The sequence below is a fragment of the Bacillus rossius genome, chromosome 2, assembly GCF_032445375.1.
Source record: "Bacillus rossius redtenbacheri isolate Brsri chromosome 2, Brsri_v3, whole genome shotgun sequence".
NCBI lineage: Eukaryota > Metazoa > Arthropoda > Insecta > Phasmatodea > Bacillidae > Bacillus > Bacillus rossius.
Window position 1 is genome coordinate 131,588,205 of NC_086331.1, and position 13,162 is coordinate 131,601,366.

General features: G+C 40.3%; 1 protein-coding gene across 1 annotated transcript in view; it reads left to right on the forward strand.

The window, feature by feature from the left end:
• Positions 1-13,162, forward strand: part of LOC134528998 (uncharacterized) — a 47,957-nt gene that overhangs the window by 15,152 nt on the left and 19,643 nt on the right. The window contains exons 8-10 of the mRNA XM_063362666.1: positions 1,857-2,250; positions 5,082-5,279; positions 5,697-5,884. Coding sequence (XP_063218736.1) covers positions 1,857-2,250; positions 5,082-5,279; positions 5,697-5,884 — 780 coding nt within the window. The remainder of the gene's footprint in view (positions 1-1,856; positions 2,251-5,081; positions 5,280-5,696; positions 5,885-13,162) is intronic.

A 13,162-nucleotide genomic window follows, 5' to 3' on the forward strand; every position in this document is an offset into this window, starting at 1 on the left:
GTATTCCCCGTGGAGGAAGGACACTGTAGCCTTATTTTTTGCCCTCGCCGGGTTCGTGCCGAGGACTCAAATATGTGTAATTTTTATTAAAATTTCATTAACATTGTGATTAAATTTTTGGTTTATAAACTTTATTTTTTCCCCTTATTTTTATGATAAAAATTAAGGATTTTCAAGTACGCGGCCATTAAAAAAAATGTAACGGTGACGTCATACTTTCAAAATTGTGACCATGATATATAATCCTAGTTGTCAATGTTATGACATCAGTGGCTTAGGGCGGCTTGCTCATGGTGACTTTATGCCGTTTTTAAAGAATTTTCAAACCATCGGCATTTTTTGAGGACTAAAATAGGACAACTTTCCTCGAAAAGAGAATTTTTTCCTCGAAATAGGGACATTTTTAGAAATTTTTGACATCAAGATGGCCGCTTTGTCGTCAGAGGTCGGTCCATCATTGAACCAATCCACAATCCACACTCTGATTCCAGCGCTTGGACTGGCTATTATACACTACTAATTACTATTTATGTCCCATGATTTTAAGTTGTGATTTTAATACCACTACAACTACTACAGAAACTGAACTGCTGATAACTTTCCTGAAGAACGAGCTCAAGCTAGAAATGAACAAGTATCGAAATTTACTGATTACTGTAATTTACATCACTATTGATGCCATATTTGAACGATTCTTAAAAACATTACAATCACGAGTATAGTATCATACTTCAGTTACCATAAACCTACAGTCGATATTGCTAAATCCAGAGAGTAAGGTGGATGTGGACAGAAAGGAACCTCGCGGATAAGAAATGAGGTGTGTCACAGCATGTAGTCGTGATGGAGGAAGCCATTGGCCCATTGTTATGGAATCTTTCTCCACACATCGCTTCACAAACCTTGCAGTAAGCCTTTGAAATATTCTAAGTTACCAGTTGTTCCCCTTGGAACGAAATCTGATCGCACTTTGCCCTCACTTTCTAAAAAAAACAATGAGAATGATCTTGACTGGCGTGCCTTCTTAGGGCGAGGAGGGCCACTCTTTTTCCAGTGGTTACTCTGAATTTTCGTCTGAGGATCATAGCCATACACCCGATCTTCATTTCCAGTTATAATTTTGGTCATCAAGATGATCCTTGAATTTCGTGCAAACTGTCACACGATTTTCTTTCTGTTCGTCAGTCAAATGTCTGGGACAAAATTTTCGCGCTCACTCGATTCATTATACAGTTATCGATTAAAGTGCTTTGCATAGATACATACGAAATGTTCAGTTCTTCGGTAAGCTCTCTAATAGTTAATCAATTGTTTGAGGGAACCATTTTTGTAAATTTTTGCATGTTTTCGTCTGTTTTTGTGGTCGAAAGGTGTCCTGACCGTTGCTCGTCTTCAACCGACTCATTTCCGCTTTTAAATTGCTCATCCCACTTGTAAACAGTCTTCAAAGATCACCACCATACCTTGATTATAACATTTAAGGAATAATCTTTTCGGCATTATTTTGCAACTTAAAACAAAACTTAATGTTAACGGATTATTCGAAATCCATGATTCGTGACAGACACGGTTAACACTACCTCGCTTCCGGCTCTGGAAGCCGACTGACAAGTCACAACTTGTTCAAACTTGTCACTGATTATCTCAAAGAATCCGGCTATCAGGTTTATTACTTCAAATAGATGTAGCATTAGCATTTGTTGCTAGAAAAAAATAGTTCACTGTTTTTTTTTATCATGTCTCGTAACTTATAAGTAACAATGTACTAAGTTAACGAGTCCAAATACTATATCTTGATGATAGTCTTATATTTTAGTAATTCTATATGAAAAATAATCACTTCAATTGATTTTCAGGATCATGAAAATGAGTCCGAGGAGAGCATGGAGTGGCGTGATGCTGCTGGCTGCCATGCTGTGCAATGCAGATGCCAGAGCGGTATGCGAGAGATGCGTCTGCTCCAATGAGATCCTCGACTGCTCGAACCGGACGCTGGAAGCCCACTTGAGCGCCTCGGATTGGACCGAGGCGATGCGCACCAGCCCAGCCATCTCGACAGCCCGCTTCGACTTCAACCAGATTGTGCACGTCACACCTTTCCCTGCCCTGCCTCTCACCAGCCTCTCGCTCAGCCACAACAGCATTGTCAGGGTGGACAAGTTTGCCTTCCAGAACCTCACAAACCTCACCGAGCTTGACCTCAGCTACAATCAGCTGACATCCGACCAGCTCACTGCAGACGTGTTTAAGGTAAGCCATTCCTAGAGACCGGATTCATTTCGTGATAGTCTAGCAAAGGGCCGGTGCAAATTAAATTGGCGCCCTAGGCGAGAAACCTTAATGCCCCCCCCCCCCCCTCGGCCGGACACCCAAAAAAAATTTTCCTTGCCTCAAAATACATCACGTAAGCCTAAGATTTTGTCAACAATCAAATGTAAGCAGGCTTGATTTTTTTTACTTCTTTACTTATTACATCTCATTAACAGGTCACCGTGGACTTTAAATAATTACTTATATCAATATAAACATTCCAAACAGTTACAAAAATCCATTTTCATTTAGTTTCAATAATCGTTAAACATATTATATCAGCTGTTGTGTGTCGTGCTGCGCCGCCCCCAGCTACTTGGCGCCCTGGGCGGTTGCCTAGTTCGCCTATATGGACGCGCCGGCCCTGGTCTAGCATCCAAAAACGTTTGCCTTTTTACTGCATCAGTGATTGGGCCACAGTTTATCTGAATGATACTCGGCCAATGAAAAACCTTTAACAAAAGAAGTATCGAATCACTAGCGTCCCAGTTAACAGGCGACACGAGTCAGTAGCCAATGAGCGGATGTAATTTTCCCGCGTGCGTAGAGGATCATGGAGTATATCCTACAGGTCATTGAAATCGCGAATTTTTCCGGTCTCTAGCCATTCCACTGGATAATGTAAACTCAGCTTTCTTACTGACCACGTGAGTAGTAGTAATATGGTAGGTCCGGAAAAATGATCAAGGATGTGGAGCTAGAGCCGATCGCTATATTGGATGATTTTTGGCCTTGACATTGAAAATATAACTTTTTTTATAATAAAACCTGAAATTTCTTAAAATAATTCAAAAACGCTTTAGTTTCCTTTCTTAGGTGAATTTCACAAATGCTTAAAAAATGTTTTCCAAAAAAAAAAACACTTTAAAAGTCCGGAAAGTCCAGTTTACTTAGAAAGTGTCATGCTTCCTTAAAAGGACCGTTATTAGTGAATGAATATTAACAAATTAAAATATTCCAATGAGTCCAGAAAAATCAGGAGCCCAAAAAATTCAATAACTTTGACCTTTACTTTGCCCCTAGTCTGCATCTTGAATTTTGTCTTCTGGTTTCTAAAAAAAATTCTAGAGACCATTAATTTTTAGTGGCAGATATTTATATATGCCATCATGGACGCCATATTGCATTTATAAATGAAAAACTTCATATATTTAATAAAATATATTCAGAAATTTAATAAAATATTACACTGCCTAAACTGTGCAGCCAAATAATGGTATAAAGATCACATGTTTATTTATGTGTCTGGTATCTTGTTAATCGATAAAGCTTGGTGAAGTTACTTTTATTTTTCTCTAGTGTAGACTGCCATAACACGAGGTTATTTTCTTGTCTGCAAGCTTTTTAGTTTGGAGAATTATGATTAATATGCTTGTAAATGACTTAAAAAATGCAAAAAAAAAAAAAAGAATACTTTAACCAGACTATAAAATCAACAGATATGAAAATTAACATTACTAAAATTATTAAACAGTAATTAAAAAGCTACTGAAACATATTTAAATTCTGATTGCAAATCTAGGCAAAAAGTTCCCAGGTAACTGGCAAAAAGGATTGAGGATGGGGTCAATGACCTACCACAAACTGACATCCTGAACCTTGACCTTGACCTCTGTGGCCATTTTGGATTCCACCATCTTGAAGTAGAACTTTCCATAATTTTGGATTCTAACATCACAGCTGCAATGTTGGTTGACCTCACAACGACCATCTTGTTTCCGTGTGCTCGAGGCCACCATCTTGGATGACATCACTTACTCTTTGTCGGTTATGACATCACTGCTACCAGCTTGTTTTTGTCTGCTGGAGGTCGCGATCATGGATGACATCATAGATGCCATATTTTAGTTCTGCTACAAGTCGTCATTTTGTATGATGTAATGTCCGCCATCTTTGTTTCCGCTGTTTGTTCCTAGAGTGCTCCAGCATCGCTCTGCCTCATGTACGTATAAGGTCGAAGTTCCTTTACCTACCCGTGTTGTTATGGTCCTTATCGAAATATTAAAGTTAATTTTTTTACAAAACACATTAGAAGCGAGATGATTCCAACCATGAAAGCTCGGACCTCTGGGTTGGAAAAAAATATGTCTTTGACCACTTGGCCAACGAGACAGAGAATTAATTAAGGTTTATAAAAAATTAACACACATATTCGGACTTGTAATATATATTTTTTAGTTTGAAGGATTAATAGCATCACCTACGGAAGGGAATGGCCACTATCTTCATTTTTACTACTTGCTACTAGGAGCGAAATTGCACACATCGTCTGTTAGAGGGCACTACCGCCATCTTTGTTAACAGTACTTGCTACTAGGAGCGCTAGTGTCACATTGTACACACATCCTTCGTCAGAGTGCGCTGCTGACATATTGGTTTAACTTTCACCTGCTAGGTTGCGGTAGTATTTATTTTGGTGGCATCTGCCATATTATCGGCTATCTTGACCATCATATTAAAAATCTGTAATTATTAAACTAAACATTTGTAAAAATTAACAAAAATCATTAAATAATTTACTCATATTATATAATGATTGAATTGATAGATTTCCGTATTTGCATATCCTTTGTGCATTGCCGAACCCCTTTGCTTTACCTTATCGGATGTGTTATTAAATGAGGTTTATTGTTCAAACGGTAACCAACAAGAAAATGTTTAAAGGTCGATAAAAATTTATAAAGTTAATTTTTGTAGATGTTAAGTATCAATTTACTCAGCTTGACTGCTTTGCTACACTCGTCTTATGTTTCATGTGGATGTTGTTGCAGGGCACATACGCTCCATCCGAGTACCAGCCGCTGCAAGCCATGCGAGTGCTCAAGCTGGGGAACAATGCGCTCCACATGCTGCACTCGGACTTGTTCGTCCACCTGCCGGAGCTGGAAGTGCTCCTGCTGGAGAAGAACGAGTTCTACGTGCTGGACCACGTGACGGTGATGGCGCTGTCCTCGCTGCCCAACTTGAAGGTGAGTTGTCCGGGAGCGGGTCGTTACCACAACGCTCGAAATGCCAAATTGACCACAACGCCGACAGCTAGAAAACTGCTGTGTACCACAACGCCGAAATAACAACTGAATGAATTTGTGTGTGTTTCTTAAATGTACCTTAACGCCGAAATACCACAATCAAACCTAACCTAACCTAACCTAACCTAACCTAACCTAACCTAGTTTAACCTAACCTGGTCCAACCTAACCTAACCTTTGTGGCAGTCCTGCAATGAAATTTTACGGCGTTAGTGTATTTCGGCGTTGTGGTAATTCGGCGTTGTGGTACACAACAGTTTTCTAGCTGTCGGTGTTGTGGTCAATTTGGCATTCGGCGTTATGGTTTTCGGCGTTGTGGTGCGGCTGGTGGGTGCTCGAGGTGCTGGTGGTCCCCAGGTGCTGGACCTGTCCTACAACGACATGAGGACGTTCCCCGACACCCTGCTGCACAGCACGAGGCTGCTGGCCAGGCTCAGCCTGGAGGGCAACCAGCTGACCCGAGTGCCACAAGGTCTCGCCAACAGCCACCGGCTCGAGCACCTCTCGCTCAGCGACAACCCCATACAGGCCATCGACGCCGACACGTGAGTGCATCTCTGGCCAACTCTTCTGCCAGATCCGTCCTCATGCACCCTGCTCGGTGTTGTTTGCGTCCCGCATGTCAGAGCCCTGTGTCCATGCAGGTTTTACCTGGGCCCAACTTATCTAGTTTATAGTCTAGTATAGTCAGTGATACGTGTTCACTTCTGTTACTATATATATGGTTTTATTGGATTGACTTCACAGTCTACATATTATTATATATGAAGTGTGTCAGCAGCCTCCACAACAACGGATGTCCCAAAAAAAAAAAAAAAACAAATGCTGCCAACACTAACACATAACATCCTCTTCCACTAACAGAATAATACCAAAACCAGAATCACTTATATTACGTACCTATACTAGAAGGACAATGATACATATAAAGAACTAAATCGGAATTGTCATCAACCGTTAGTCATGGCGCCAATCGCTGCCGTGGCTGGCCAATTCCCCTCCTAGCACATGATGCATGCTACCCCTCCTGCATGGTTTAAACCTCTGCATCTTTAGAGCGTATGGGCTTCGGCCTAAGACGCACTTAGTCTCCTTCCCTAACCCGGAACCCTTCCCAACACACTTAGTTTTTAGTTAGGTCTGAGTTCGCAGATATGAAGCCTTCATTTCACAGACGAGAGAGCCACACCCGAAGTTCCCCGAAGTTCATACTCGCTTTTTTTTCCGTACCACAACAGGTGTATTTATTTGGGATGTAGCTTACTCATACGTCATACGCCGTTCTATCTCATTGTATAAACCGGTGTGGCATTAAATTTTGCTGTCGATTAGGATAGGTTAGCTACATTATAAATACTTTAAAACATTGTGGATGGTTGGTTATATTAGGTAAGTATAGCTACATTAAAAATACTGTAAAATAATTTTATGGTTGCTTAGCAAATAACTTTTTAATATATAGTTATCCAGCGCTAGGAAACCGTTTACATGATTTCACAGTATCTTTAATGTAGCTATCCTAACCAAATCAACCGTCGAACAATGTTTTAAAGTATTTATAATGTAGCTAACCTAACCTAATTGATCATTAGTTATCATGAGTTGTCCAAAATAAACATTCACGGATACACGGCAAACGAAAAGTATGGCGGCGTACAAATAAATACCGTTGCCTTGTTTATGTTCTTTCCTTTTATCAACACCGCCATATTTATTTACAATGAACCAAAAAAAAACCGAAGATGCACGATCGGGCGTTTGGTTCTCTCGTCTGTGAAAAGAAGGCTTCCCTTCGCAGATCACTGGCCTCCCGCCGAAGCGACCTAACTTCATTTCTTGGCGGGGTCGAGCCCGGAATATATTTTTATCACTGTGCGTCAGTAGGTTTTTACTCGGAACACCCCCGTTTCCTCCGTCGATACCGCCTTCTGATCCTATCACCCGCTATCATCTCCAGCCATAGTGTTGAGGGGAAGGCGGGACGAAATAACAGCGTTAAGAGGGAAGGGGACACATAATTGCTTTAAGGGGAAGGAGGGACAAAATAATATCGTTTAGGGGGAAGGGAATAAAGTAATAGCGTTAAGGGGGAGGGCGGACAAAATTATTTTCCCTCGGGCCCTTCGTTTCTCTCGAGGGCCTTGCTCTCATGTTCTCAAGACACGTCGGGCCAACACCAACTAATCGTCTTTTCCTCAGCTCGCTGTCCCCAGAAAACAAACACTTTATAGGTTACTTGAAAAGTACAGTACTCACCTTTTTTTTCCCATTCAAGTGTTACACTCGCCTAAAACATCTCTCATGACTTAGCAACAACTGACGAGCCGCGCTTCAGTTTTGAAGTTTTTAGAAACCCACTGGCCTGTTTAATGTTCACCAAAGTTACTTATAACGTAACTATCGTGAATTTTCTGTTATTGTCCATACGCTACGGTTATTTCTAGTTTCACACTTTTCTAGCATGTTTGAGGTGAGCCATCCAACTTTGTGGTCCATGCTCCACAACGAAGCGTTATCTAGGTAGTAGTTTAGCAGCATAGTTTACCGTGACAGTCAGTATTGTTTCACATCATTTGGAACGTTACATGCCGAGCTCTGGGTGGATACAAACCCTAATATGGCCCACCCTGGGCTTAAACTGTAATGTAAAAAAAAATAATTTTTTACCCATTCAAAACGTGTTTTTAAACTGTGTCTAATAATGTAACAACCATGTGTTGGTGGGTGGTTTCACGCGAGCATTGAATATTTATATAAATTAATAATGTGGAATCAAAATAATTCAATGTGGCATATCAAAGATTTAAATCATAAACACGTGTCTAATTAAATATCATTTTGGTTGTTGGTAGCTGACAATTGGTTAATCAGCAATGTGCATAATCTTTGTCTGAAACTCATAGGCTATAGCCTACAACATTTAAGGTGTTGGCAACTGCCGTAAATTTATTTACGCACGAGGGGATATTCATTAAAAATTAAAAAACTTTGCACTTTAGTGTAATACAGAATGTGCATTAAAGTTGATATTTTAGGGTATGCTTTAGAAGTAATTGGATAGTGTTGAAGTACGCGCATCCAAAATAAATTATTTCTACCATATTAACATTTCTTGTTTGATTCAAAAATTTTCAAAATAGGAAGGTGTACTGTAAGTAGAAAAAAAAAATCGAAAACATCAAGATAGGAGTAAGTGAGTATGCAGAAGAAGAACACAGAAACAAATTATTACGGTGCGATTCGCCGTACTATACCACGTTCCCTAATTAGTAATCAACAATCAGCTAGGAGCTAGGACCGATGAAGAGGCCACACCAACTCTGCCAGAAGATTTATATCCAGAACCAGGGCCGGCGCGTCCATATAGGCGAACTAGGCAACCGCCTAGGGCGCCAAGTAGCTGGGGGCGGCGCAGCACGACACATAACAGCTGATATAATATGTTTAACGATTATTGAAACTAAATGAAAATTGATTTTTGTAACAGTTTGGAATGTTTATATTGATATAAGTAATTATTTAAAGTCCACGGCGACCTTTTTATGATTTGTAATAGGTAAAAAAGTAACAAAAAAACACAAGCCTGCTTACATTTGATTGTTGACAAAATCTTAGGCTTACGTGATGTATTTTGAGGCAAGGAAAATTTTTTTTGGGGTGTCTGGCCGGGGGGGGGGGGGGGGGGGGCATTAAGGTTTTTCGCCTAGGGCACCAATTTACCTTGCACCGGCCCTGCCCAGAACTGAGGCCTGAGTACGCGCAGAAAACGCAGCTATTCTAAACCAACAAGACTTCGGAATGACAAGGAAGCACAGAGATTGCAAAGTGTGTGTGTGTGTGTGTGTATGTATATATATATATATATATATATATATATATATAGCCCAATGCTACTTTTGTAGCAGTTAAGATACGGGAATAGGGTACAGTTTGCTTGTAAGCAGCTTCGAGTTATGTTGTTATATTTGGCATGAGTAAAAATAATTTGCACCGTTCTGGGAATATGGTGTCAAATTTTGTCTTAATAATGTATTTTGTGCTCTAGAATTCGTTTTTCTTAGTTAGTTGCCATTTATGCTGCTCTTTGTGAATTTTTACATTGTTAAACGAATCTCAGCGCAGGTATGTATGCGGGCTTGTATGTGCGAAGATACAGGTGTTACTTAAATAATCGCACAGTGAACACGGTCTTTGTATAAGGCTTTTTGTTAGTAAATTACATCAGTTTGACTAATACAACATAATACAATATAATCCAGATTATAAAACATTTAAAGAAAATCTTCAACATTTTTGAAAATTTAAAAAAATCCATTATTGGCACACCTTATTTGATACCATTGGATAATGTCGTAAGATTAAAAATTTGTCCACATTGTGTGTCGATCTCATTGAAGTATGTAATGAGCATGCATCCGCTTAAGTAGTATATAATAGCCGGAACTAGATCTGGCGCTGGCGCGTGGTGCCGGTGCCGGTGTCCGCCATCTTGGATTTGTGACGTCACGGCGGCAAAAATTCCTCAAAATTCCTCAAAAATGACTCAAAATGACTCAAAAATTCCCGTTTTAAGAAAAAATTTCCCGTTTTCGAGGGAAAAATTCCCATTTCGAGGGAAAATTTCCCGTTTTATTCCTCAAAAATCCCAACGGCTAGAAATGTCCTGATAGAGGCTTAAGCATCCTTAACTCAAGCCTCAGTTAAGCCTCTATCAGGATGTGACCTTGACCTTTGACCTTGACCCCGACGGCCATCTTGGATCCACCATCTTGGATGACATGATTTCGTTTTCTCGAACATTCCGGCATTGTGTTATCCGCCATTTTGAATTATGACGTCACCGTTGCAATTTCCGTTACGGCCGCCATCTTTAACTTTTTTATTCATTATCCGATTTTAACGAAAATTTTTTTTAAAATTATAAAAAAATTTAAATAATAAAATTTTAATAAATTTTTTTTAAAAATCATACATTAACGACACGGAGTTTGGAGTCCTCGGTTCGAACCCGGTGAGGGCAAAGAAAAATTAAAAATGGCGACCGATCCTTCCCCTACGGTGGACGCAGGCATACTGACTCCCTCCACTTTTTTTTTCAAAGCATAAATATATCGTCAGGTAGTATGACGTCATGTCCGCCATCTTGTCCTCGTCTGCTGGAAGCCATCATCAGTGTATCGTCGGCGAGAGTGCGCTGACGCCATGTTAGTTTAATTCTTATCCGCTAGAGTGCAGTAATCATTTATTATTGCTGTGACACCCGACATCTTGTCATTTGGCTGCCATCTTGAAAATCCATAATTATTTAGCTAGAAATTCGGGAAAAATTCCAAAATGCATTAAATAAATTTGTAATCTATATACTGATCGATTAGGTCGACTAAGGTCCTTGGTACGATCTAGGACGATGCAAAAAAATTAAATATAACATCAATTTAACATAATAGTAACAGGTTCGAGGAATTAAACACCACAAGTTCTTTTACAAACATAATATTTATTACATAATGTCTATTCTACTACAGGATCATTTGCGAAAGCCAGCAATCTTATAATCATTTAGTTCCGCAGCGGTGTGAAATGACTAATTCTTAGCTCCAATCGGTTTATACTAGACAGAGTCCAGCCAGAACCTTTACAGACATAGTCCACCTCTTCTTGACAGAGTTTCTGGATACCGTTTTTAACAGTTTGCTTCACATCGTTAGAACTGTAAATTACTGCAGCCGATGTCTTGAATGCACACTTCTTCACTTTGTCATCGAACGGATATGGCTTTCCATATATACAGTCCAACCACAAGTTATATTTCAAAGGTCCGTTTGTTGCTACATCATCAGTAAGCTGATTGATTATCTTCTGTCTGATATCGTCAAGAAAATTACAAATGTCTTTCGACTCACCTAACGTATTTAAATAATAGTAGTCCTTCAATGTTCCACGAAATGCAGACTGCGCCAAGTAGAAACCATTATCGTTCACTTGTAATGCGCCGAACACAGTCTTAGGTTTATTTTCCTGTTCAGACGTCATACCAATCGGTTGCTGCACATCGGTTTTCTTGCTTGTACGCTCACGAGCCTTCAACCTAAACCGAGGAGTCGAAATTTCTGCAGGTAGTTCAGCAGTAGGCACACGGACTTCACCTTTACAGTTTTTCGCATGTCGACGCAAATTATCAATTCTAGTAAACCATTCATGACACTCATCACATCGAAACTTCATGCGAGATGGATTCTTCGTGCATTTGCTCCGCTCATGTCTTCGTGCATCATGGGAAAATGCGAACGACGTATCACAGTAGCTGCAAGGATACCGTGGTGATGAAGACGATCCTTTCAGACCCGATCCAGATACAGACGTTGCAACAGTAGTACCATTTCCAGGCATCCTCTTATGCACATCGATGCATCGTTGTTGCGACGAAACCTTTACTTTCTGCCGCACAGCAGGACCTTTGCATGCCTTCATGTGCGTTTTCATATTATCTTTTCTGGCAAACTGCTTATGACATTTCTCACAAACAAACATTTTACGATATAGGTTCTTGGCACATTCGCTCCTCTCGTGTCGTCGAGCATTGCTGCTGTTTGAGAAAATCTTGTCACAGTAACAACACCGATGTTCGTTAGTTGTTGTCGATTCGGCATCCATTGAAGCCTCCATCGAGGGCGAAACGAAGTTCGTCGAGTTTTCCTGCACAGCCAGCACTACCGGCATTAAAGTCTCTTCTGCTGGTGGTATCGCGTCTGATGAAGTCTCCTCCAGTGTTGTCGCCGTGGTTGTCAACGGAATCTGCTCCTTCTCCGTCGTAGATGTCGTCAAGGTTCCCGTAGTCGACGGTACAACCTCCATCGAGTTCGACGTTAAAGACGGTAAAGACGCCATCGAGGTCTCAAGAACAGATAATTGACACGACTTATGCACCAGAAGAAACAAACTAGACGATCCTTACACCGCCGACGTCAGTAACAAACTGAGCGATCTACTGTCTAGGACTCGCTTATATACATGCACCGTATGGAATAATACGCTAGTCAAATCAAGAACCATGTACAATAATACTAAAGTCAAATCTACAAAATTAAAAAAGAGGATCATTTGATCGAAAAAAAATTCGATCTCTCCAATATACGCCAGGCTCCAAGAGCTACAATTCACGTCATCAGATCCATCTACATTTTGCTCCTATGCTTCAATTGACCATTAGCTGCAAGTTCTCCAACAGCTCCATCAGCTCCAACACGTAATGTACGTAATGTACGCGCAATACATGCAATTTACGTACAATAAATGTAATGATTACACAGTACAAACAGGAAACGGAACGTACACACAGTACACACAGGAAACGGAAACGTACACACAGTACACACACAGGAAACTGAACGTACACACAGTACACACAGGAAACAGAACGTACACACAGTACACACAGGAAACGGAATGTACACACAGTACACACAGGAAACGGAACGTACACGCAATTTACGCAAAGTACACGCAATGTACGCAATGTACGCAATGTACACAATATATATGCAATGTACACACAATGACTACGCTTCGTTCGCGCAGGACAAGCATTTAATGAAAACGAAGCACGTTTGGACGGAAATTCTATAAAACGAAAGCTCATTTAACGAAAAGGAGGCACATTCTCTCGTTCATTCAACTTGGTAGGATACGATCGTCAATGATAAGTTAGGATATAATCTCTCCAACAGTCTATGAATCCAACAGTTTATATTTCCATTAGCCATCGACTCCAACAGTCATTGACTCCAACAGTCATTGGCTCCAACAGTCATTGCCTCCAACAG